At 43.8% G+C, this 24,050-nt stretch overlaps 3 protein-coding genes across 3 annotated transcripts; 2 read left to right on the top strand and 1 right to left on the bottom strand.

Moving 5' to 3' along the window:
* Positions 1-2,512: 2,512 nt before the first annotated feature.
* On the top strand, positions 2,513-5,335 carry LOC133975778 (uncharacterized). The gene is made up of 3 exons (XM_062413756.1): positions 2,513-3,304; positions 3,483-3,576; positions 3,992-5,335. Exons 1-3 carry the CDS (start codon positions 2,654-2,656, stop codon positions 4,180-4,182), a joined length of 936 nt encoding a protein of 311 aa, XP_062269740.1. The 5' UTR covers positions 2,513-2,653; the 3' UTR covers positions 4,183-5,335.
* A 2,183-nt stretch (positions 5,336-7,518) lies between these two features.
* Positions 7,519-10,180, top strand: bhlha15 (basic helix-loop-helix family, member a15). The gene is made up of 2 exons (XM_062413896.1): positions 7,519-7,674; positions 8,888-10,180. Exon 2 carries the CDS (start codon positions 8,952-8,954, stop codon positions 9,519-9,521), a length of 570 nt encoding a protein of 189 aa, XP_062269880.1. The 5' UTR covers positions 7,519-7,674; positions 8,888-8,951; the 3' UTR covers positions 9,522-10,180.
* On the bottom strand, positions 10,142-23,565 carry tecpr1a (tectonin beta-propeller repeat containing 1a). Its single transcript, XM_062413895.1, has 24 exons — positions 23,281-23,565; positions 20,905-21,141; positions 20,197-20,379; positions 19,968-20,090; positions 19,767-19,886; positions 19,128-19,302; positions 18,930-19,030; positions 18,143-18,244; positions 17,854-18,002; positions 16,975-17,546; positions 16,571-16,716; positions 16,254-16,409; positions 15,846-15,995; positions 15,463-15,620; positions 15,126-15,356; positions 14,587-14,683; positions 14,221-14,300; positions 14,054-14,110; positions 13,652-13,826; positions 13,429-13,564; positions 13,196-13,288; positions 13,003-13,109; positions 12,467-12,586; positions 10,142-12,204 (listed from the first exon to the last, which is right to left on the bottom strand). The coding sequence occupies exons 2-24, from the start codon at positions 21,127-21,129 to the stop codon at positions 12,043-12,045; spliced, it is 3,618 nt and encodes a 1,205-aa protein (XP_062269879.1). The 5' UTR covers positions 21,130-21,141; positions 23,281-23,565; the 3' UTR covers positions 10,142-12,042.
* Positions 23,566-24,050: the final 485 nt, after the last annotated feature.

Below are 24,050 nucleotides of genomic sequence, written 5' to 3'. Positions count from 1 at the left end.
CAAACTCATGTAATCATGTGTCAATTTTGCTGGTGTTTATTTAACATATTCTCTCTTGGTATATTTGATTATTCTGCAGTAACAGTTACCTGTGTGTGACAGTGGCGTCCACATTGTAGCTGTTTCTCTGTGTCAGAAGGACTGCTGTGTTACATTAGACCAGATAAGATATTGATCTGCGTCTCTCACTCTGCTGCTGCAGAAAGTCCGGCCGCCTCCAGGGACTGTGCTGCACGTGTGCACTCTTTGTCCTTTCTGCGTCCTCACATCTCTCCCTTTTTACCCTCACCCTCCTTCACTCCTCTTTCATCTCTCCTTACCTCTGTTTATATACTCCCCTTATTTCATTTCGCCCAGCATTCTTTTCCTCCCTGCCCTTCAGATCCCCCCCACCTCCATCTGTCTTTTTCTATGCATCCCTCTCTCCTCTCTTTTCCGTCCATAGGTTCAGCTCGTGTCTCCCGGTGCCCTCGCTGAGCTTTCTGCCGTGCGGTTCAAAGCCACGGGGGGAATGAGTGGGGCTCACATAGTGCAAGGTAGGAGGAGAAATATGCCGGTGTCATGCATGCATGGTGCAGATGCAGGGCGATTAAGCGTGTTGCAACACACTTTGCAGCATCATGATGCAGCAAGATTTCCAAGCAACGCATATGGGTTTTTGACCGTGTTCTTCTCTTTGTTTCTACAGAGTTAGACCACTCCGGGGGTGGAGTTGTTCTGATGGTTTCACTGGATGGTGTGAACTGGCTTCACAGAAAGAGATGCCGTGACAAAGGAAGGACGAAACGGTATAATTTTGATTTGGGTTGATGTGATTGTGTGACCTTGTGGACACGCTGAAGGTTTGTTGTGTTTGTGTCACTCTCTCTGAATATGTGGTCTTGTAGTTTGTCCTCCCCCGAGCCCCTCCACCTGTTACACAGTTAGGTGTTAATTTACCTGAAATAGGGCAGATTACAGGCTTTGTGGCCTACTGCATGTGTGTGTGTTTACATGAGTGTGTGAGACCGTACAGTGGTGTGTCTGTGTGTGTGTGTGTGTGTGTGTGTGTCCTCTTACATCCTTTACGTCACTGCTGCTGTGAGTCAGCCCCTCTCTGCCTTTCCTGAGTCACAGTTGCTTGGTTACTGCAGAGCGGTGAAAGTTTCCTATTGCGTCTTTGTCTCCACAGATGGATGAGCCCTGATATTTATTCAAGCTCAGGAGTGAGAGGCCAAATAATGTATGTGTTTGTGTGCAAGCGTGCGTTTGTGTGTGTGTGTGTGAGTGTCCTGTTTTGTCGACAAACCAGATTCGGTACATCCTGTTGTTAACAGAATGTGAAGGGCTGTCTGTGCACTGCCGCTGACCTATGAAAAGATCTGGTGGGTTAAAGGGAGACTTGGAAATGGTATTATGCTCCCATGTAAGAGGAAATCCTCTTTGCACAATGCCTACATCTTATTAGGTCAACGTGCCCCAACTTTGTGTTTAATTAATTAGGGTAGATCCATGTTACAGACACCATAACCCAAAGGTCGCAGGTGCAGTCTCTGTTCCAGACAACACACCGTTTTCGACCAAGTTCCCATGGGCCAAGCATTTAACTCTCATATCAAGCATGTAGCCACTATGGGTATAATATTAAGCAAAGCTTGTATTGGCCATATATAAACTGCGTCTCAATTCAGAGGCTGTATCCTTCTGAGGACTAGGTCAACACAGCTGACCTTGGCTGTATCTAGCAAAGGCCCAGTAAACCGCGTCGGCCACTCAAAATGAGACGAGTTGGTTTTCCTATTGCGTAACCAGCTTTTCCTGCCAGGCTGATTAAAGAAATTTTAAATATGTCATAAGATTGGTATATTCCAGTTGACCAATTGTCTAGTTGTATTGGTATATTCCAATTATATGGCTACTAGAGTTGAGCAGTTAGTATTTGGAAGTGCTCCTTTAAAACTGGGAACTCACACCATGATAATACTGGCAGATGATGTCACTCACACATAACTGAACATATGACTTACTGTATGTGGTGGCTATGATCAGAAGGCTAACCAGGCTAAATATTAGCCCTCTAGCTAACATTGACAGAGTACACTGCCACATTATGGGCTCAATATAAGTATGGACGACATGACAGCTCCCCAAAACTGAAGCCAAAGCATCTTGATTGCCCCAGGTGGCTGCGGCATAGGCCGTAAACCCCCATACTCCTCCATGTTAGTGGACGGGACAAGAAGCGAATAAATACACTTCACGTCAAATGCATCTCAAGGATGATTTCTGTCTCCTGTAGGTGGTTCCTATTTTATTTGATGCAGGGTGAGACGTCATGATGTATCGGTGTTGTCTTGATACCACGACTCCATCCCACAAACGCTACTGCACAGAGACGGCAGGTGTCATTGTGCCAAGATGGCAGCGTTCGAGTCTGGGATATTTTGGCTTCATTTCTGGATAGTGGAAGAAATGGCACACACGTCGTCCATCTACATATTTCGTTTATGTTATCCCGGTTACAAAAATAGGACCAGAGTAGAAAAATCTGAAACAGTTGGATTTTCTTCACTTGTTCATCACAAGCTGATGAACTGAACCAAATTATGTACAACTGATTGTGAATCTCTCACCCAGGAATGAAGACCTCCAGTTCTGGATATCTTCAGGTCAGATGGCGCTGGCTGATGAGAAGCGGCAGCTGACCAAGTGTATCCCTGACCAACGAGGAAGAGCAGCCCTTACCTTGTGGAGGAACATTGAACGCAGATCAAGCCCATGGTCATCATCCTTCCCTCTCTCTCCTCAGCGCTGTTGTCTTCTAGAGGCGCCTCTCCAGCACTCAGCATTAACTTCTTCTGTCTCAGATCGTCCGAAGGAGGCTTCATGGAAAACACTTATCTTAAATATGTGGGACATTTTCACTTTGATCACAAGGAATGTAAATTTAACAACCCAGCATCATGTTTGTACAATGAATCACCCAAAGAGGTTGATCATTTTCTGCGATGAGGATATACCCGTGCAGCTTTATAATGACATAGGCAGCACTCAAGATTGCAGAACAATTATAGGAACTACTGGTTGTAGTGACAAACCCAATGTGTCAATTCATTTAAAAAATGCCTATTTACCCTGTGATCTTAACAATAACTCTGAGGAGGATCACAGTGAAGTGTTTCATGGGGAGAATCTTAATATACGCAAAGGTCTTTTAAAATCCCACCAAATCTACAATCGTCCCGGACAGTCATCCGAAAGGGACAGGAAACTGAGGAGGAGTGTGTCCTTCGATGATGACGTCACCGTTCTCCTGTTTGATCAGGTACCGATCTCCTGTTGTCATGACTTCTGAGGCTTGGATGGGTTTGAGCTTTATTATTATATATATCTTAGTCAACTTTATCATTGATTTTGTATTGAATATTTATTGTTTTAGAGAATTACTTTCAAACGACTTAAAGAGGTCAGTGTTAGTTATTACCCACTGTTCTCCTTCTCAGGAGGGTCCCACGATGGAGCTGCGCCCTGAGCCCTCCACATCTCAACCAAACACTACTACCATCAACCTGCCAGATGTCCCATTAGACGACTGTGGTACAAACCAGTTGTTTGACATGTTTGTTTTCCTTTAACTGATAAATGATGCACAATCAACATTACTGTAGATTCTTTTTTTTCATGGTGAAATATTTCCTTTATTATTCTACCATATGAATTAGATTTTTGAAATTACTTTACAGATTCAGATTTTATGAAAAAACATGGTGATCTCATACAATTGAAAGAATAGTTATAGGTTAAACCACATACAGGTATTGATAATCAACTGAAAGAAAAAAGGAAATTTTTCTGCAATGCAATCAAATTGACATGGATATTTGACAGTTCTGGGTGTGTTCCATTAACTCTGTTTGACTTCACTGTTTGAAAATCCTGCTAAAACCCAGATGCTGCGGGCTGTTGGCAGTTCATTGTCACTAATTGTATGTTTGGTTTGTTCTGCCTGCAGGCCTGGAGTGGGAAGACGACTTCTCAGCTCTGGAGTGGAGCTGGCACCTCCAGCGAGTCAGTCGCTCCCTGCACTCCACCCTTACCCCGTCAACACCGAGCTGGACTGCTGCGTCCAGGCCGCAGCGGTACCTCCCGTCTCAAACCTGCCTCTTCCTCACCCATGTCGCTGAGTCAGACCTCGAGCTGTGAGATAAACAGCCAGTGTCACACACACACACACTCGCTCACACACACATGATGAGCTACAGGTGCTGATGTCTATGACACAGTGGCAGTCAAACCCAACCTTTCTATCACGCTGGCTGCCTTCAGCCAAAGGCCATCTCACTGTCACCATGGCCCAATGTGACATCCACGCTTGTTTTTCATTCAGACGGCTAGCCTTGGTCTAATGGAAAAACTGACTAATCGTCCAGATCGACGTCCTCTTCACCTCCTCCGACTCATCTACCCCCTCCTCCCTCCTCTTTTACGATGAGTCAGAGATTGTAATGGCTTTTTCCCCTTCTTTTTTTTTCTCTTTCATTCTCTCTCTCTCTCTGCCCCAAATGGATTCAAAGCACCTGCTGTTCATGACATCACAGCGCTGCAGGACTGTGTGACAGTGCATTCAGCTTGAACAGTTGACACAACCACTGGCTTGATGATGTGAAAAAAACGGGGGTTGCTCAACATGGCTGGTACCTTTCCAGCTGCAGACCTCTTTGGGAGCTACTTTTTTTTGCCAGGTTGTGTCCTTGGACCTGAGCGATGAAACGGAGGCATATATAATGTTGTTTCCAACTTTTAATTGGTCATAGTTTTAACGTGTATGAAACCGAATTCTACGTTTAAATGGGTTTAGATTCAAGAAACATCTTGTTGGGATGCTGTTTATACAGTTTGTTTTGCTCAAACAGAGCATGCTTGTGGAGGCCCTGTTTGCCTGCCTCATTACTGAAGTGTATTCAGCCTAGAATTTATCAGAGGCTGTGGCTGAATAAACAGTGGGAGCCTTAGGGGCCAAAGGAGGCAGAAACTGAACAAACTCAAAGTAAAAGATAATGTTTCCACAGGGGGCCGGCATCAGCGAGGTTCGGTTGATTAGATACAGTGTACCTGAGGAGCAGAGGAAAGCTGGCAGGACCAGTCTTCACAAACAAACACAAACACACACACACACACACTCACATTCACAAAGCTCAAGGACACATAAGCTAAAAGTGTTTGTTTTCTCAGAGCTGGGAAAAATACACATGTAAAGTGTTGTTGTTGTTAAACCCACATGATATTTTAACATCATTGTCAATGTAAAAGCCAAATGACTCTGGTGTTCCTCATGTGACTCCATTCAATAAAATATTTTAACTTTGGGTGACCATTACCCAAAGGTTTGTTTTTATTATTGCCTAAGACTTTTCTGAGAGTATCTTTTTATTCTAGCAGGTTTTACAAAGCTGCAAATGCCTCTAGATGACTCAAAATGCTAAGAGCTAAAAACACTGCTATGCTATGCTATGCTATGCTATGCTACAAACGTATTGGTACCTAGTACCTGGTAGTCCTATAGCACATCCCATTAATGCTAATCAATGTTTACATTAAGTTCATTTTACCATGTCTGTGCAACACCCTGCATTACAAAACTACAGTTTGGCTTCAAGGCATTTCAATTACTCAGCTACTTTATCTCCTGGGAAATTCAAGAGTCGCCCTGTCTATCATACCCTGTAGGAAACCAGGGTCAACATGAATTGGAATCAGTGGGGAGGTTAAAAGTGACCCTGTGTACGCACTGACACCATTAAAGTTTCGGACACGCCTATAGGACAAACGGTCCAGCAGGGAACCAGAGCTCTGTGACATTTCAAGGTCCAACCAAACAAATAAACAAAGAGATCATCTGTTGTGGTTCAGTAAACATGGGTACAGGGTATTCATGCCGAGCAGAAACCATCCGTGTGGGACTTTCTTTATAACAGCATTTAAAGTTCAGATTAAACATCTGATGAAACGAAGGAGTAATCTGAATGTCCAGGCAGAGCTGTCAAAATGGAAATGACCAGCAATCTGTTGGACACATGGGATCTGACACATAGAGCAATACTTCGTCTGCATAAAGAGAGATTTTGTCTGATGGGTTCAGCCTCCAGCCCCCCCCCCCGCCCCTCCGCAAGCCCGAGCTTGAAGAAATTGTGCTATGGAAAATACATCCTGAAGATGATGTTATTAAGTTAACTTTGCCACCACCCTCTCGCTGGACTCCCCTGTCTGTCACAGTCAAAAAGGGCAATAATCCCAACTGCCAACAGTTGTTTTCAGGGCCCCATGGTCAAACAGACTAAGTGGGAGGGAAAGAGGTGTGAGGGTAAATAATAAAAAAAAGTTAACTATGCCCCTCATTCTTAGTTAAGTGTATTTATTAGGTTTGGCATTAGTGTGATGGCGTCCAGCCGTTTATTTCAATAACATTACTATTATGACATTATCTTCTCTCATTACAGAAGTGAAGTGAGCTTTTTTTTCTGGTAAAAAAGCAAAAAGAATGGACAAAGTTGAAAATGATAGCTGGCTCTGCCTCTATTTAGGTGCGGCCTGGAGGACTGTATTTAAATGAAGCAAAGCAGGGGAAGGTGATAAGCCGCAATGGAAATTACGTTAACGGCTTGGAATTAAAGGAGTGGACGAGAAGCTGCAGTGCTTATGTCCTTTACTTAATCTTTGAACTATCTCATCTGTATTTCAGATGGTAAGACATCACATTTACTCTGTTGTATTACATGTTTTATGCTGGTTGTCTGCACAAATATCAGCGGCCATTGGTATTGTAAAGTAACTAACATGGTATGTTTTTAGACCTCATCTGCTGCCAGATACTTGAGAATAATATTAAAAATATATAGCAAATGATCCGTTTATTAAATATGATGATGATGGCAGACTACCTCCATTGTGTAGAATGAGTATTTTTTACTTTGAATACTTTGGGTACACTGTTTGGCTCATGACCTACTTCTGTACTCTTCAGTACAATTTGGAATTTAAGACTCATACTTGTGATTGTGTTTTTGTAAGTGTAATTTGGCTAAGTAAATGATTTGGATACCTGTTCCACCACTTACTATATTGGCCTATTTGCCAAGGTTGTAAATCTAACTGCAACACTGTTTTTCCCTGAAACTCCCAAAGTGTCTCCATCGGCAGATTGCTGAGTAGATGATGAGTGCATTTTCATTATTTGGGTGAACTATCCTTTTAAATAGGCCAACCTTGTGTGGCTTAATCTACTAGTAAAACATTTGCATGCAATATATTTTGTTGCACAAGCTTACAGAGTACTTCTGCTCCTTTCACTTTGTCCTGGTTGATGATGTGCAATACCACAGCTACTGTGGTTAAAACAGATCTCAACCGGACTCGGTACAGTTTCCTCTGGTGCTGGGTCAGTGTCCAGCAGCGGGAGGGGGAGGGGGAGGAGGCTGCTGGAACATCTGGGCATCAAGCGGGGGGCAGCACCGCCTCCTCTGATTGGCCCGAACAGCGCGACGTGTACCTCGGTCTGCGACAGGTGGATCACATGTGACGATGACCTGCGGGAGTGCGCGGCTCGGGCACGCGCCTCAGCTCTCCCTCTGCCTGTATGGAGTGTGAGTGGTGACGCTCTGGTCACTGAGGAGGAGGAAAGTTGGTGCAACTTCCAAGGTAAGGCTTTTATTTTTTTTACCAAATATTCAGACATGGTGGTTCATACACGTTCTTTGTTTCTATTCCACTGGAGCCTGTTTATCTCACATCAGTTATTAAAACCGTTAGGGTGATACCATGTGTGTTAGGGAGATAAAGAGTGAGGAGGAAAAACTCTCTAAGGGGGGATGTGGAGGGTTGTTTTCATCATGTGCACTCCTTTGTGTAAAAGTCCTTTCAATTCAAATATCTGTATATTTCAAAGTATATAGATTGAAGTAAGGGTGACATTTAACTGAGATACAAATGTTAATATGAGTTGATATTAATCTTTATCTTTAAAAAACGGTTTTCTCTCAATTTTCAAAAGCAGACACAGTCCTCAAAGTCTTAATAAAATGGCTAATGTCAAATGTAAAAAAAAGCTGTTCATTAAGATCTGTGAGACCTTAGTGTTCTTAAAGGTCTTAAGAACAGGTTTTGAAGTGAATTCTGTTCTTCGGACATAGATGTAAATGTTTTCCCAAGACAAACAAAAAAAAGAAGAAAGAAGATCAAAGAGGTGTGTATTTCCTGGAAGAAAAATGAGTTGTGTATTTCCTGGAAGTTTAAAGACAGATTTTTGTTGCTTTAAACTCGTCTTTATGGACAGAGAATGAAAAACACTTGAGGTAGATGAGTCCCGTGTTATTCCTCCTCATTGTTCTTACACAATGCATTATCAATACATCAATAGGAATAGGACTTTGCTTATATGGCTATTGATAACATATATATTGCGATAATTAACAATATTGTTTTTATGCCAATTCCCTGTGAATCCAGAGCCACGGCACATTTCATGTAATGTAATTACCTCTGACATGAGGACGTTTGTTTAGTCATGTATTGGCTCCAGTATTTCATGTCAAACCATTCACTGGCTCAAGTGAAGTTCAAGAGCAGCAGAGGTGAATTCGTCCGACTGCTGCTGCTGCTGAGCGTGCATGGCTGCTCTCTGTGTTTTTGTGACCTTGAATTGGACATTATCTCAGGACTGTGGGGATAAGAGAGGCGTAGATTAACAGGCCAACATCATGGAGTTTTCACACTGCAAGAGGCCGATTAGATACAACAGGATGCAAGGCTGTATGAGTTGGAGAGAGGCCTGTGGAGCAAATGGGGGTTACAGGCCAACTGAGGTTAAACTCTGTGCAAATAGTTTTAAATTTGAACACACTTTTTCTTCCAGGCCGGTTGAAGCAGTGAGATCTGTCTGAGAGAAGAAGGAGGAGAGGAGAGAAGGAGGCAGCAGGATGAAGTCCAAAAGGAAGGCCGTCAAACCATCCAGCGGGACCTGGTCGGACCCGGAGCCAGAGCTAGAGCCGGACACGGAACCAGAACCCGGCTCCAGCGAGCAGGAGGGCTCGGAGGCATCGGTGCGGATCGGCGGCTCCTGGAGGGGGTCGCTGAGGAGCGGGGGCAGGAACCGCCAGGGGGGAGGCGGCGGAGGGAGGCGGAGGAGGCAGCACTCCTCCAGCACCAAAGAGCGCAGCCTCCGCCGCCTGGAGAGCAACGAGCGGGAGCGCCAGCGCATGCACAAACTCAACAACGCCTTCCAAGCGCTGCAGGAGGCCATCCCGCACGTCAAGACCGACAAGAAGCTGTCCAAGATCGAGACCCTGACCCTGGCCAAGAATTACATCAAAGCCCTCACCACCGTCGTCGTTGACATGTCAGGGGCATGCCTGCCCACTGGTGGGGTCCCATCAGAGGCCAGTGCCGCCAAGCTGCTCCAGTGCTACCAGCAGCACCTGGAGGACGACGGGGAGGACGATCTCACCCAGTACCTCACCCACATGCATAGCTTCAGCCAGCGCAGCTAACAGTGACTGCGAGGTGGGTCAGAGGCAATGGGGAGGGGTGGCAAGAGGGCATCGGTCCTGCTGCTCTGAGATCTGCTAAGAAATGATTCAGGAACAGGAGCTGTTCCACATCATAGACACGTGAAAGCAGACTCCTGACAGGAAGAGATCCGTCTAGAAGTTGCCCCTGATGCAAAGCATGGAGACTCTTGAGGACCATTCGCCTGGCAGACACAAAGTGGGACCAGCCGGACCATACAGACTTCTTATTGTACTCAGACATGAAGGGCTATCCTTTCGCCACTCTGACTTTTCTTTTTCTTCTACATGGTTTGAGCTGAGGCAGGGAGCTGTTCTCTTTTTGTGTTATCTTGTGATCTTCTTGTGTTTTATCGGTTGTGAAAGCGGCCGAGCGTGGCCTCAGGTCGTAACTGTCACAACCAGGCAGAAGAGAAATGCAAGCAGCAGCCCCTAAATATTGAAATACTGAAGCAAGAAAAAGTGAGAACTCGATGTACTCGTCTTGCGGGTTGTACAGTGGCTGTGAGACAGAGGTGATGTTTTCAGTGTACATTATTTGACTTTTTGTGCCTTGAGGCGGAACTTTGTGGTGAAAAAAAGCGCAGGAGAGGAGAAGACACTTGACGAGTTCAATAAACACATTTATTTATTGACAAGAAGTGTTATTTTTAACCATGCACAAACCCCCGAGAAATGTAGCCCATGAGGTCAAGCACGGACGTGTTGCTCACTAGAGTAACTGACATTCTCAGTTTATTCAATATTAACAGTTAGCTGCATCATATTAAGACATCAACTTACGACTTGGGGGAACATAGGAAGCGATTCATCAGTGTGTGTGGTTTATGAATATTTCTTTATGGAAAACTATTGCAAATGAATTGCTCTGACAACCGTACAAACACTACTCCAGCTTTAGATACTACCATTGCAACACCGACTATATACTCACTGTAAAACACTCATATCTTACAGATTTATAACAAAAATATAGTGTTTTCTGACGATTGTTTTTCTCACTGCTCAGTCATTTGACTACAAAAGTAAACGACATGAAAGTGGAAACTCCTGAGAAAGAGGAAGGTTCAGTTTTAGCAGGTCAACCACACAAGACTTATACATCCTATCGATATTCTTTCAATTATTTAAAAAGCTAAACATTGCACTTACTCCATAACAGCGTCAAAATGGTCACATGATCTTTTTTTTATGTTTTAGCAAATAACTTTAAAATTGTGGTCAGAACTAGAATGACACTCGTACCTCGGCCAAAGCCCATCAGTCCCCCTTGAAATATAATCTAGCTGCACACTCAGATATCATTCCCCCAAATGTGCCTGATTCCTCCCCCCCCCCCCCCCCCCCACAGCCCATCAAGATCATTATTTCTTGAGAAATACACAGTAATCATGAAAAAAAATCTTTTGAAAACATAAACATCATGGATTCAGTAAAAATGAGTTCAGTAGGTTTTGCATCATCCTGCTAACGGTACAAACGGATCACTAGTAAAGTGTACAAGCCAATCAGCGACCACCACAGGTTAATTAAGCTACTACAGAGCTTGTCAGAGCTGCTACACACAGGCTCCAGAAAGGACTCCCCCTCTACTGAAAACCAAAAACGTTCAAGTAGAAAGTCTAAATATTTTTTCAAGCACATGTCAGATTATTTCTTATTAGACTATCTTTTACTATTAAAAGAGACTAATAAACTGCTTTTAGTGGTGTCTCAGATTTTCTCACTGAGCTATGGTGGTTTCCTCTGGCCAAACAAGCAGGACTGTAACATGCAGTTAACGTAAATGTAGACTACACAAAGTCCCTTCTGAAACCTCTGGGTGACACACACACGCGCACACACTGGAATTAGGTGTTGCAGCGGTGTGTGTGACAAAAGAAACAGCCTGGATCAAGCATTGCCCGTCTCATCCAGGGATTTTACAGTGTTTTACATTGTGTTATTGACCTGTTGCCTGCAGACTAGGATGAAACATGTTTTTTTTTTTACATTTTACACAATACCATCCCTCGAGCTATCAGTTTAATACCAACTGTAATCCATGCACACTAATGTTTCCATATACATTTCTATATGACCTTATAAAATATATTCTAAAAAGCCTCACCCTTCCAGAGACCCCTCAAACATCTCATCATGATGAATAAATAAGAAAATAAACGTGTTAAGACCATTGAGTTCAGCTTCAGAGACAATATAACGAGCAGTGGCCCCAAAGAAATTACACAGAAATGTACAGAGGACATGAACGCTTTTTACAATGATTATTCAGGACGTCTGCAGAGGGAACAATTTCTGCATCCAAGTTATCAGAGGTCATTGAATAAGCACAGAATCTAAACTTTCTGCTTTACTGACACATGCGACGTGAAGACCGAAGGCTGTTCTGTGGAGGTTTAACTGTCACTGCTTCCTCAGCGTTACATGTTAAAGTGGGTTTGAACAAAAATTCACAACACAGGCGACAGGGTTTAGGATGTCTACATACAGTTTTGTGAGTTTATGTGTGCATCTCGCATCCAACAGAATTGCCGTTGACCTCCAGGCTCCCGACCAGGGGAGGGCTCTGAGGGGCAGGGGAGGACTCGCTTGTTAGAGAGGGAAGACGGCCGTGTGACGCTTCCAGGGAGTTTCCTCTCACCGTGATGTGATCCCATCCGCCCTGAAAGAAGGACAGAGAGGGAGAATACAGACCTCAGAATTGATCCTTTTATCCAAATAAACAAACATAACACTTAGGGTCATGTTAGGGCATGTCCTTACCACAGTAAAACACACCATTTTATTGTTTTTATTGAATTCAATAAAAAGTATAGAATATGTGATTGCAAATTGAAGTTAAAAATGTAATTCAGAGCGTGGCCACACAGACAGAGCACAGACAGACAAGTGTCCCATAGAGTTTAATTTCCTTGATGACTTACCCCAATGCCGTAGTCCCACGACTGTCCTTTAGGGTCCATGGGCTGCACCTCGAGTCGATGGCACACTGTCCCACAGCTCAGACCGTGGCTGCCCTGCACCTTGTCTGCTATGATCCACACCTTCACCCACACAACAACAAACCATCAGAGATCACCCACCAAACAACATACAAGATTTATTCTTAATCATCGGTCATCTGAACTTCAAATAGTTGAAGGGTAACTGTCAAATTCTAACCACAAAAGCCATATATTTGCTATATTTGCATATAGAGTGGGGAAGAGAGATCTGATCACAAGTGGTCACAGGAGACACTTTCAAGACGCATTGTAATGTCAGACGTGAACATATTACTTCGGGCTGTTCACTTGTGATTGGATCTCTCAGGTCAGAACAGGACCCAAGACAGCGAACAGCTGTATTAATATGTCGGCTGTCACATCAACATCTATCAGTTAATTCAGTGTCGACGGTAAAGGGCATCAACAGTCAGGGAAGTTTCATGGTGCAGTAAAAAATAATTCCTGGTGCCCACCTGGTCGAGAGGCCCAACCGAGACTTTGCGTACATTATTAGAGATGTGATCCCAGGAGGAGCCCTGAGGGTAGCTGGGAGTCACACCCTGCCTGTACCACAAGTTACCTGGATGGGAAATAACCACATCAGACATGATCAGTTACAGTCTACAATAACAAATCTCTTATAAACAAGATTTTTGTGTAACTCACTGTTTTCATCTACAGCATGGACTGATGTCCTCCCTACAGAGACCTGCTTCAGCTTCTGTTTGGCTGGGGAGGGGATGTGGAACCAACTGTCTCCTGCAGAGGGGGACACAACACACACAAATCAATACATGTCTGTTTGCTGCATCGGAGGCTGACTGATTCTGTGTTGACAACAACATGAATGACATCTTCTCCTCTTCCAGGCAGAATATAAAACAGTTCATCTCACTGACCTGCAGGGCTCTCAGGTGACACTGATCCTCTATAAAAAGCTGAACCGTCCTTTGCAATGGCCCAGACTTGGCTGACAGCCCCAATGGAAATGGACTTGAAAGGCTGGTCAGTTCCCACGTGGAGCCACGAGGATCCCTGAGAGATCAAGAAGAAGATGTTAGAACAATTACTGCTCACACACTTGTTTTTGATTATTTCTGTTGCTTTATTTAAGTGACTCACAGCAGGCGTCAGTGCAGTGACTCCCAGTCGGCAAAGCACGTCTCCCTTGTTGCTGATGGCCCACAGAGGAACCAGGTCCACGCTGCTCTGAGTGGCACACGGCAGAATGGTCACGTCACTCAGTGGGATGGGAGGGATTTCTTGCCAGGGTCCAGTAGTGGTCAATTTACATTTCCTGTGTAGGAGGAAAAAAACCATCATATGTTCCTACTATTTAATGATCTATAACAAAAACCATCTGTGATAACCATGTTACTTTAACACAAGTAATAGGTATGGTTATTTGTTGCCTAATGATTGATCTAAAAAAATCTTTAACCACACTTTATCGACCCGCAACAAAGGTCATGGGCAATGGTCACACTCGTACCAGTAATATTCCAGTGTTGCTGTTTACAGTACCTGCTCCATCGCCTGCGACGGACAAAGTCCTTCATAGTTTTGTAGCCATGATATGACCTGCACAGAGAGACGAGGAGGAGGAGGAGGCACAAATTTAGAGATAAAACAGAGGTTAAGCTCAGGTCATGACTATGAGGGCAGCATGATTGAGCTTGAATGAAACCTACGCTGGAAAGTCAGCTGCAAATTGCCAGCCTTCTCTGTCTGTCCCTCCAGAGACACTGTAGTCGATGGCCCAGTCAGATACCTGGAAACAAAAGATGAGAAACTTGAGACAAAGCAAACACATCAGCTTTTATGACTACACACCCTGTCCATAATAACTCAAGACCAAATAAGCATTGGGTTTCAAATCACAACAGGGGACTTCCCTGAGGTTTTGTGTGTGTGTGTGTGTGTATGTCTCTGGCTTGGAGACAAATTCTGAAAAATTAAATGATGTTAATCTGGGATTAAACAAATTGGGTGAGTGACATAGTTATGGTTAGGGGGCTATGACAATGTGTTTGCGTGTGTGTGTAGCTGTACTTTACCCATGTCCACTGTGGAGAGGGAGGCTTGGTGTTTGTTTTGGTGCACTCATGGAGTCCTGAAGCATCACTCCACATGTAGCGGTCCGTAGGTAAACCTCTGAAACAAGGCATACACACTTTGACTAACTTTGCAATTAAGAACAAAATATCACAAACAGTCAGCTGCAGAAGAAAAGCGTTAATTTGTTTGTCATAACATGGGATTAAAGCAAGGTTTATATATGTTGTAGAGAAATATGGAATTTGTTAAACTTCTCATTTTGTATAAAAATTCTTCAAGTTCCATTAATTTGGATTTATATAGCAGAATTGTGTTTGTTTTTGTAATTTTTTCCTATTAAGTGTAAGCAAAACATTTCATAATTCAAAGTCAGTTTAATTTCATGATGGTTCATCTGGTCTTCACTACCACTTAAGACTCCCAAACAAACAATATAATTATGTCACAAAACAAATTATTGGAAGTAATATCTCTGCTGATTAAATGTGTTTAACCAATACTGAGTAAATCTCAGCGGTATCTGGAGCGAGTGGCCTACCTGCTGGTGTAGCCCGAGACTGGGTTCCACCTCTGGTTCTCGTAGATGTAGACACTCTTGACATCGGTCTGTGTGTAAATGTTATCTGTGCTGCTGGCCAGTCCCTGGAAGAAGCCCCCTCCGTAGCCACCGCTGTAGACCCAAGCAGTGTGGTCATAGCCAATCCCCCACACTATCCCAACAGTGTTACACTCCACAGAGCGCAGGTGACCTCCGACCTGCCGCCAGAACCTGGACAGAGTAAAAGAGTGGTAATGGCGGAGATGGGAAACTCCTGTAGTTTTACATCCTTATCTATCATAACTCATGTTGTAATTTCTCTCTGTCTTATTCTTACATCTGGTCGCAGGGTGTGGGGTAAGGCACGGCCTCCAGACCAGGAGTGGGCTCGCAGACAAAGATGTCTCCTTTACAGGTGATGGACCAGATGGCGTGTTTTGAGGGAGGACCCTCGATTCTCCTGGAGTCGCAGGATGATACACTCAACAATGCCAGCTGGAGGGAGGGAGGTAGAAGCAGAAAGAGGAATCAGAGAGGGAGACACACGTGACAAAAAGAGACAGAAAGATGATTTGATCCCCGAGGCAGTTACTTTATCAACGAGAGTAAAATCTATAACATTATAATGATGTGTATTTTGTTGTTTTGATGTTTTGGATGAAACTATTTGGTTTTTAAATCTTTCTTGCGTCAAGCATGCTGTGTAGTAGCTAGACAAACCCAGTCGTGCATTTCCAGCTCTGTGCCAGCTGCCACTCTGATCGGCCACCTCTGTTTGGTCCGCTCAGGAGTGTAGATGGCAAAAGTGTGTTTGGAGTCATTCAGCACAGGAACCAGGATGGTGATCTCGTTGATGAAGGCATGGAGGTACTGGAGAGAGGGATAGGAAAGACATGAAAACAAAAAAAGCGGAGAGAAAGTAAAAAAGTAAATAGAGGAAGAAAGACAAAGGAGGCAGTGATCGAAAGAGAGGAACAGCAGCACCTGTTAAGTTAAATGAGTCATTCTATTTTCAGTGCAGACCTACTGTGTTAACTTGTATAAGCATAGTGACAAAAATATTTTCTACAATAAAGACACATAAGACGATTGAGTGTATTGCAAACGTGTGCATGTGCACACACACACCTTCTTCTCCTCATTGAAGTTGTAATAGATGAACATGATGCCGTCCTTGTTGCCATCTGGTCCTGAGAACTGCTCTAAGGCAAATTGGATGTCTATCCACTTGTGTGGCTTCCAGTCTCTCCACCACTGCATGGTTCCCTTCTTCACCCACACAGACTGTAAAGGGGGGTGAACGTTCAGACAAATAAATGGATATATTGGTTAATGAATGAAAGAAGGAAGAAAAGGGAACAACAATAAGGAAAGTATGACATGTGACAAAAATAAGGAATAAAGGAGAAGTTCCTGCAGTTGTGCAAGAGAACATGCACCTGTACCTGTTCTATGGCTTGTTCATAATGTCTGAAATTGTCCATCTCTCTCTTGGTCCTCTCACTTAGTTGCTCAAAGATCTGTCTCTTCCATGTAGCCGTCTGAGCTGGAGTTACAGACAGACTCATGGACTGGATTGACTGAACCAAACCTTGAGGAAGAACAGCAGTAATAGAACAAAATGAAACATACATAAAGGAAATAAAATCAAGACATTAATGGCACCACAGCTTCCTTGCAGACATGGTATGGACATTCTAAGCCTGCCTTCCCAGGCAGTACATCACAGTGTGCATGTGTGTGTGTGTATTAGAGAGTGCACATTAGCGCTGCAGGTGTGTGGTTATAATTTAAGTGTCAGACACATATTCAAAATGTATATTCCTTAAAGCTATCTTACTAAACTCACCTGAAGAATTCCCAGGGCAGTTAAACCAGCTGAGTTGGGAATGACTGTCAACAGAGCAGCCGCCTCCACTGACCCAGGCCCACAGGGGGTGCTCATCTACCCCATAGGGGTCCTCAATGGCAAGGGTGTATGTAGCCACAGAGGACAAGCTGCAAGTGTCCGCGGATTCCATCACTGCTCCCGTCTGGACCTGCGTCTCCTCCAGGTCCACGTTACTCCACTGGGGGTTGGCAGGACCTCCAGACTGACTCGGTAAAACAGCTGCTGTGACCTCTCCGTCTCCAGAGATGTTCTCCTCTTCCAGAGCAGCAGGAGTGGCAGATGCGGGCTCTCGATCAGAGACGAGTTCGGAGATGAAGCTGTCACTGGTGACTTTGGGGATGCAGGGTTTGGGGGTGTCAGAGGGCTGGTCAGAGGGCTGGTCAGAGGGCTGGTCAGAGGCATTAAATGACTCTGGGATGTCAGATGAGACCAATCCGGTGGCTCCATCGTCAGATCCTTTCTCTGTGTCTGGTTCCACATCACTCGCTACAGACTGAGCACGCACCTCACCACGGAAGTAACATCCAGCACTATGAACAGAATAGGGAGAGAGAAAGTGAATTTATTTTCCTTTCAAAATAAACAAATCAGTTAAAGCTTATTTTGAATCATAACGTAACAGTCATAGTATTAAACTGAAAGATTATTATCTTGTTTGAGTTCGTGTTTAATTTGTCCACCTTCTTTACAACTTGATTTGGTAAATGTTTGCTTTGTCATTAAGCTGAAACTGAATGTGAACCACGGGCACTCCCTAAATAAAATGCAGATATTTCGTTTGAGTGTGTGTGTGTGTGTGTGTGTGTGTGTGTGTGTCTGTGTCTGAAGCTTCTCAACCTCTGCAGGCTGCTCGCACTGGCACTGGAGTGGGATCGCTCTCCATCCCGGGGAACTCCGATAACCTTCCAGGTTTTCCCACTCAGTTCACTGGAGGTCACACCCTGTCTGAAGTGCACTGCCCGGTCATCACAACTGATACCCCACACCTACACACAAGAGCAACAGGTTGTCATGAATGTGTCCAAATCCTATGACTTGAGACACGATCACACTAATCACCAGAAGACAGAAGGTACTGAATATGTAACTTCCAAACAGTTGTGTGCAGGACATGATAGAAAGTCACCTGGTCATTGAGTCCTACGTTGATCATGATCATTTCTCCAATCATGCTGATCCAGCCTGAGCCACACGGGTTGTGAGAGTTCACACCACGTCTGAACCACACCTGAATAAACAGAAGTGGGATTGTTATATTTAGCAAAAAAAATAATAGTGTAGTCGCATGTTCCTCTAAAGTATTGCAGTTTTCTTGTATTTCATAAGGTGTTGGAGAAATTAATCAACTCCAAATGGTAAAGAGACTGTATTTATTCAGCAGTATTTCAGTCTCAGAGTCTTTTGACTAACCATCAGGGGCAATTCGGGGTTCAGTGTCAGTAAGAAGCTTTGAACCTGGGGATCGAACGACAAACCTGCCGTTTAGTGGACAAACCTCACTACCTCCTGAACCACAATTGGCCCCCAACCGTCTTAACAAGGCTGAACATTTAAGCCGTACCGTTCACCATTTTATTTGTCTGATGGTTGTGCTTTGGAAGTAAAACTGATGCACTTCAACTACCTTACTATAATAACTCGGTGTACCACCTTTAATGTTTAAATGAACAATACTCTGTGTTATGTTGACAAGAGTTCCCATTATTTTGTTCACTACATTCAAATCAATGTGGGTGCGAAAAAACAGAGACACCTTGCCTTTATTCAGTTTAACAAAAAAAAAACACAATCTGTAGCCTCCAAAATGATCATACAGTAACCACATCATAACTCATTGCAAGGTAGTATATATATATATATATAATTTTATTTAGTACTTAATTAGGATTATAATCAAAAGATAATTGTCTTACTTTGTTGTCTTTGGTCAAAACCCAAACGACATTGTTTCCCACAGCTACATGTGTGGCACCTACATCCGGACTGGGAGAGTCCACCATCACCCAGGAAGAACCTGGTATTCAGAAAAATATCATTTCATTCCACAAAGAGGATAACCACAAACATACATACACACAACACATCTTTCCTCCACCAGCAAGCTTGTGTACCTTTGGGATAATCTCGGCTAATGCCTTCCCTGACAATGAGCTGCCCCTCCCACAGCACCGCCCAGACCAGGTCCCCTGGGCCACAGCTGACCTGGACTACCTCACCAGGGAGAGACACCTCCTCCCACACAGAGCCCTCGGGATTTTGATGATAGATTCCCTCTCTGAACCAAACCTGCATGACAGATAATCAAGTATAATAGCAACACAGTGAAGAGGGAAAGACTAGTTTCATCACACAATGAGAATACAGCTAATGAATTCCATAAATAACACTTTAGTATATGTGTGTAAAATAAATCTACAGAACCATTGGATTAGACAGATGAATTACATTAGACACAGTTGTTAAAGGTTATTATTTGACTAAGTGGGTTTGCAAGTTTTATTGAACAAATTAAGCTACAGCTTATTTTGTCTATCAACTATGCTGCATCAATGTGTATATTTAAATATTTTTGACTGATGATTGCTTCAAAAGAAAAAAAAAGACAGAGTAAAGCATTGCAGTGGGCATGAGATAGTAAAATACTGTTTGTTCAGAATACAGCTGAATTTATTCATGTAAATTACAGGCTAACAAGATTTGAAGCAGTTTGCCACGGATCCCGAGGCTACGGTTGGGTGTGTGAGCTGTACCTTGCCCTGAAGGGACACAGCCCACAGTGACAGGCGGCCCCTGGGCTCCTCATTGATATCCCAGCCTCCGCAGCTGATGTCGCTGAAGGGATCTGGTAGATTTGTCTGCTGCGAGGGGATCTATCAACACACACAGGAAGAGAGGGGCCGGTAAACAAAGCCACACGCCTCGCACACACAAACACACGGCACTATGCTTACTTTGGCCCAGGTGTCCATGGCTTTGTATCGTCTGTAGCGGAGCCATCGCCTGCGACGGACACAGGAGTTCCACTTCTTGTCTTTGGTGTAGGCGGCGGGGAAGTCTATGGAGTAGGTCCAACCCTGCACATACAAACACCACAATCATTACAACAACGTCGGGATAAAAAGGGGAAGAGGGTGATGCTGACGTAAGCCGGCACAAACTAAAACATCATCACACACTCACCCCTTTGTCTGTGGGCTCTCCCTCAAAGTTTTCATCCATGTACCAGTCGCCCTCCCACTCCCAGCTGCTGGAGGAAAGTCGGAAGCTGTCCAGAGGTTGGTGCTGCAGACCTGTGACGTCGCTCCACTGCCAGCGATCGCTTGGCAGCAAACGTTCCGAGAAGCCGTCGACCGGATTCCATCGCTGACGGACAGACAGACACAGATGTCATGATGAGCAAACAGAGGATCATAAGAGACAAAGAGAAAGTACAGTTTCCATCTCTGTATGTTTTTAAACGCACATGAGCTGACACCACCTGATGATACCAAACTGTTTGCTGTCATCGGAAACAATGCATCTAATTAGTATATTCCCCTTTCCACAGTCAGTGGTGAACAGTAAACTGCTTCCTGATTAAAAAACTGGTTCCACAAGCTTTTAATGTGCTGGTTATGTGACACAGGTGGCAAGGTATGAAAGAGTTTTGCAACAGAGGATGTCTAGCACTTCCTTTTTCAATCAGTGAATCACACATACAATAGTCCCAGGGGAAATCCACATTTCATATTGACTGAAGATGCTTTGTAAAATGAGGGAATAAAGGATAGCCACAGGAAAATGTTAAGCATTTATCACTTGTACAGTTCTCTGTACATTTTTAACCTCGTTTCAAATCTTTTTGCATAAGCGACCTCTCTTTACAGAATGACTCTGGACGAGACCCACTTGGTTCTCGTACGTCTGCTCCTGGTAGCGGACGGGCAGGTCAGAAGCGTGGACGTTCAGGTAAACGTTATTGTCGCAGGCGATTCCCCAGCAGCACTGTTGAGCCGCCGTCACCCGCTTGAACTCCAACTGGGCATCGCGGCAAAGCTCCCACTGCTGGCCCGCCGTGGACAGGCTGTAGACCCGCCCATACACATCCACTGCCCACAGCAGGGAGACGGGCATGTCTGCACCTGACTGAAACATGGTGATGGACAATAAACAACATATATATATATATTTGTCTTAATATGTCAAGTTCAATGCTGATAAATGAAGGCTGTTTCTGTTAACACTTACTACTCTGTTACATTTAAGCAGCCCAAAATAATTCAACTATTATTCATTGTACTATTTATTTCTTCCTTTTTATTCTGTGACCTCTTTCCTGCACATATATGTTATCACACAGAGCTTAGGTTTGTCTCTGGTTAACCTTCATTAATCCCCCCAAACACATGACATTATAAACCCCAACCTCATCTCTCTCTCTCTTGTAGTTTACAGCTACATTCAGTTTAATCCTTTACTTTTGTAGGCACAACTGTCTCTTGTCTAACAATGGCAGGTATTATATTTTTTATATGTTATAAATGATTATCTCCACTAACAAGGAGGTTATGTTTTCAGCCCTGCTTGTATCTTCGTTGGTCAACAGGATGACGCAACAACAACTGAACGGATTTCCACCAAACTTGATGAAAGGATGAATCCAAACAACTGGGGGATAATCAATTGTTTTCCCATGCCTTGGGTGTTTAAGTGTTTTCACCAATTTCCCAGGGGTTAGTTCATTGATCTTGATAGAAACAAATCTAGCATATTTAAGGTACTGGTATTGTGTGAAGTGTAGTGCAGCTTGATTGATCATGTGTTGAGATGACACTGATCCCCGCTCCGCTCTGTTTACACCATATTTTTGCTCCCCTTTTCCTGTGTGAACTTAAAGCCGTTAAGTTGAGAAACACTTCGCCACATCCTGGACGGTTGTGGCTTCACAATAATGACGAGCAACAAACGGACATTCTGTACAAAATGCTAAGTCTCCATTTAACAACAACGGTGCAAAACTGGTGATTTCTCTTAAAATTTCAACTCCGTGTGTCCCAGATGTTCTGGTTGCAGATTTAGTCGCAGACTTGTCATTTTCACAAAGCACCTGAGATATATATTTATTTGATATATATTGAAAGTCTTGGAGATTTTACATCACATCTTTACGTTTTGTTACTCATGCTGCCTAAAATAAGGACATTTTTTATATATGGTGTTCCAGCTTCGCTAGGGATCATGGCAATTGGTGATTTGTTGTGTTTATTCCAGATTGTGTCGGTCGGTTGCACTCTGACCCACAACAGAATAAAAGCGGCATACCTAATAACAGGCTTTTTGATGTGAGGGATGTTTTCATATGACACGTGTTTGGTGTTTGTGCGTCGTTGTGATCACCAGCGTCAAACGAAAGCACTTTGCATGGAGCTGGCCACGTGAGTGTATTTTTCCTAACTCCCCGTGTCTCCTTTACACGACGAACATCAGTTTGTAAAGCCTGTTATTAGATATGCAGGTTTTATTCTGTGTTGGGACCATCACTTTATAACATGGGCGTTTCCTTTAACATCTGGTGTTACTCAGCTGACAGAGTTAAAACACGCTGTTGAAGCTCGGTGGCCTGATGAGATCGCCATCAGTCCAGAAGCTTATACCACTTCACCATGTCGTTTCGAATCTCGTTCAAGTTTTTTGTTCTCTATTTATTTTTTGGACCCATATGATTTATATTGTTGTCTCTGCATGATGCTGACACGGACACATGACATTAACACGTGATGGGTTTTAGTTTGATGTGTATTTCAACGAGACCTTCAGTGGATCACCGCACTTCACACACTTTGGGAAAATGACCAATTTGCAACCGACCGACAACATCTGGAATAAAGACAACAAATCACCGGTTGCCATCATACCCAGTTTAACTGGATCACCAGCATGGGTGCTGCTGCTGCTGCTAAAGGCGTGTCCTCTGTCACCGAGCACATAGCAACAACAATGATGACAATAACAACAACAGAGCTCGAGCGTGTAGACGATGGTGACTCAAATTAGCAAACATGACATTCGATAAATGGAGCTGCGTATTAGCAGCATGCTAACGACAGGGTGCTCCTGGTGAGCCTAAATTGCGAATATACTGCTGTTGTGAATGACAGAGAAAGAGTGTACACTAGCTCCAGGCTAAACATTAGCATTTATACAGTGGCTGGTTTTGGGTGCAGGCTTACGGGCTAAGCTCTCTACAAATAGCAAAGCGAGCAGAGTTCAGACCAACACACCGACCTGTCACCTCCTCTCACAGACCGGCTGGCAGCCACAAGCGGCGGACGTTGCCGCGGTTGACTCAGCGGGAGGGAATGAATGGACGGCGGGTTAACATCATCATCTAGCCTCCTCTGGTTGTCACAGCCCCATTCCTGCTCCTTCCTCCTCCTGTTTATACACTGTCAATGAAGCCTCCTCTTCGACACACAGAGACACCGGAAGTGTTCCCGTGCCCCCATTGGCGGTTTCCGCGGCAGCAGGTGTGTGCGGCTATGATGTCCAGCAGGGGGCGCTGTTGGCTAATGCGTCAGAAACTGAACCGCAGCAAGCTACTGGTCTTCAATATAATATAATATAATATAATATAGACTTTATTATTCCTAAATTAAATTCCTGTGGCACCTTGCTCCAATATTACAGTAATACAATGTACAAGAGAGAACTGTAGAACAAAATAATAGAGCATCAAGTCTTACAACTACCAATACAAATAGGAGGAATTTGAATGTTATAGGACATTTGTGCATCATGGAAAATAGATTAAGATTACATACTTTTCTTTATTGATTCATTTTGTTTTCTGCTTTTCAGTTAAAAAGACTTGCCATTAGGGGTGGCTGCAGCCACCTCAGCACCCTACTTCAAGCATCTTTGATTGACTATAGCAATTTAGTAATTAAATTGAATGATGTTGTATAATTGTATTTGTCATGTGTCTGTTTGACTTGCAATGCTATTGTATTATTTTACTTGTTGTCTTTGACGTATTCATGTTTTTCTATTATATC

The sequence above is a fragment of the Platichthys flesus genome, chromosome 20 (assembly GCF_949316205.1).
Source record: "Platichthys flesus chromosome 20, fPlaFle2.1, whole genome shotgun sequence".
Classification (NCBI taxonomy): Eukaryota; Metazoa; Chordata; class Actinopteri; order Pleuronectiformes; family Pleuronectidae; genus Platichthys; species Platichthys flesus.
Note: the sequence above shows the minus strand (reverse complement) of the source record. Positions and strands in the feature narration are given on the sequence as shown.

Bases quoted from the DNA above. Each gene is read 5' to 3' on its own strand.
- bhlha15 (XM_062413896.1), top strand. From the start codon at position 8,952: ATGAAGTCCAAAAGGAAGGCCGTCAAACCATCCAGCGGGACCTGGTCG.
- LOC133975778 (XM_062413756.1), top strand. From the start codon at position 2,654: ATGGCGCTGGCTGATGAGAAGCGGCAGCTGACCAAGTGTATCCCTGAC. The intron at 3,305-3,482 runs GTACCGATCTCC...TCTCCTTCTCAG, and splicing joins CCGTTCTCCTGTTTGATCAG to GAGGGTCCCACGATGGAGCT. The intron at 3,577-3,991 runs GTACAAACCAGT...TTCTGCCTGCAG, and splicing joins TGTCCCATTAGACGACTGTG to GCCTGGAGTGGGAAGACGAC.
- tecpr1a (XM_062413895.1), bottom strand. From the start codon at position 21,129: ATGCCCGTCTCCCTGCTGTGGGCAGTGGATGTGTATGGGCGGGTCTAC. The intron at 20,091-20,196 runs GTGAGTGTGTGA...TTGTATGTGCAG, and splicing joins GAGAGCCCACAGACAAAGGG to GGTTGGACCTACTCCATAGA. The intron at 15,357-15,462 runs GTAAGAATAAGA...TACTCTGTCCAG, and splicing joins CCCACACCCTGCGACCAGAT to GTTCTGGCGGCAGGTCGGAG.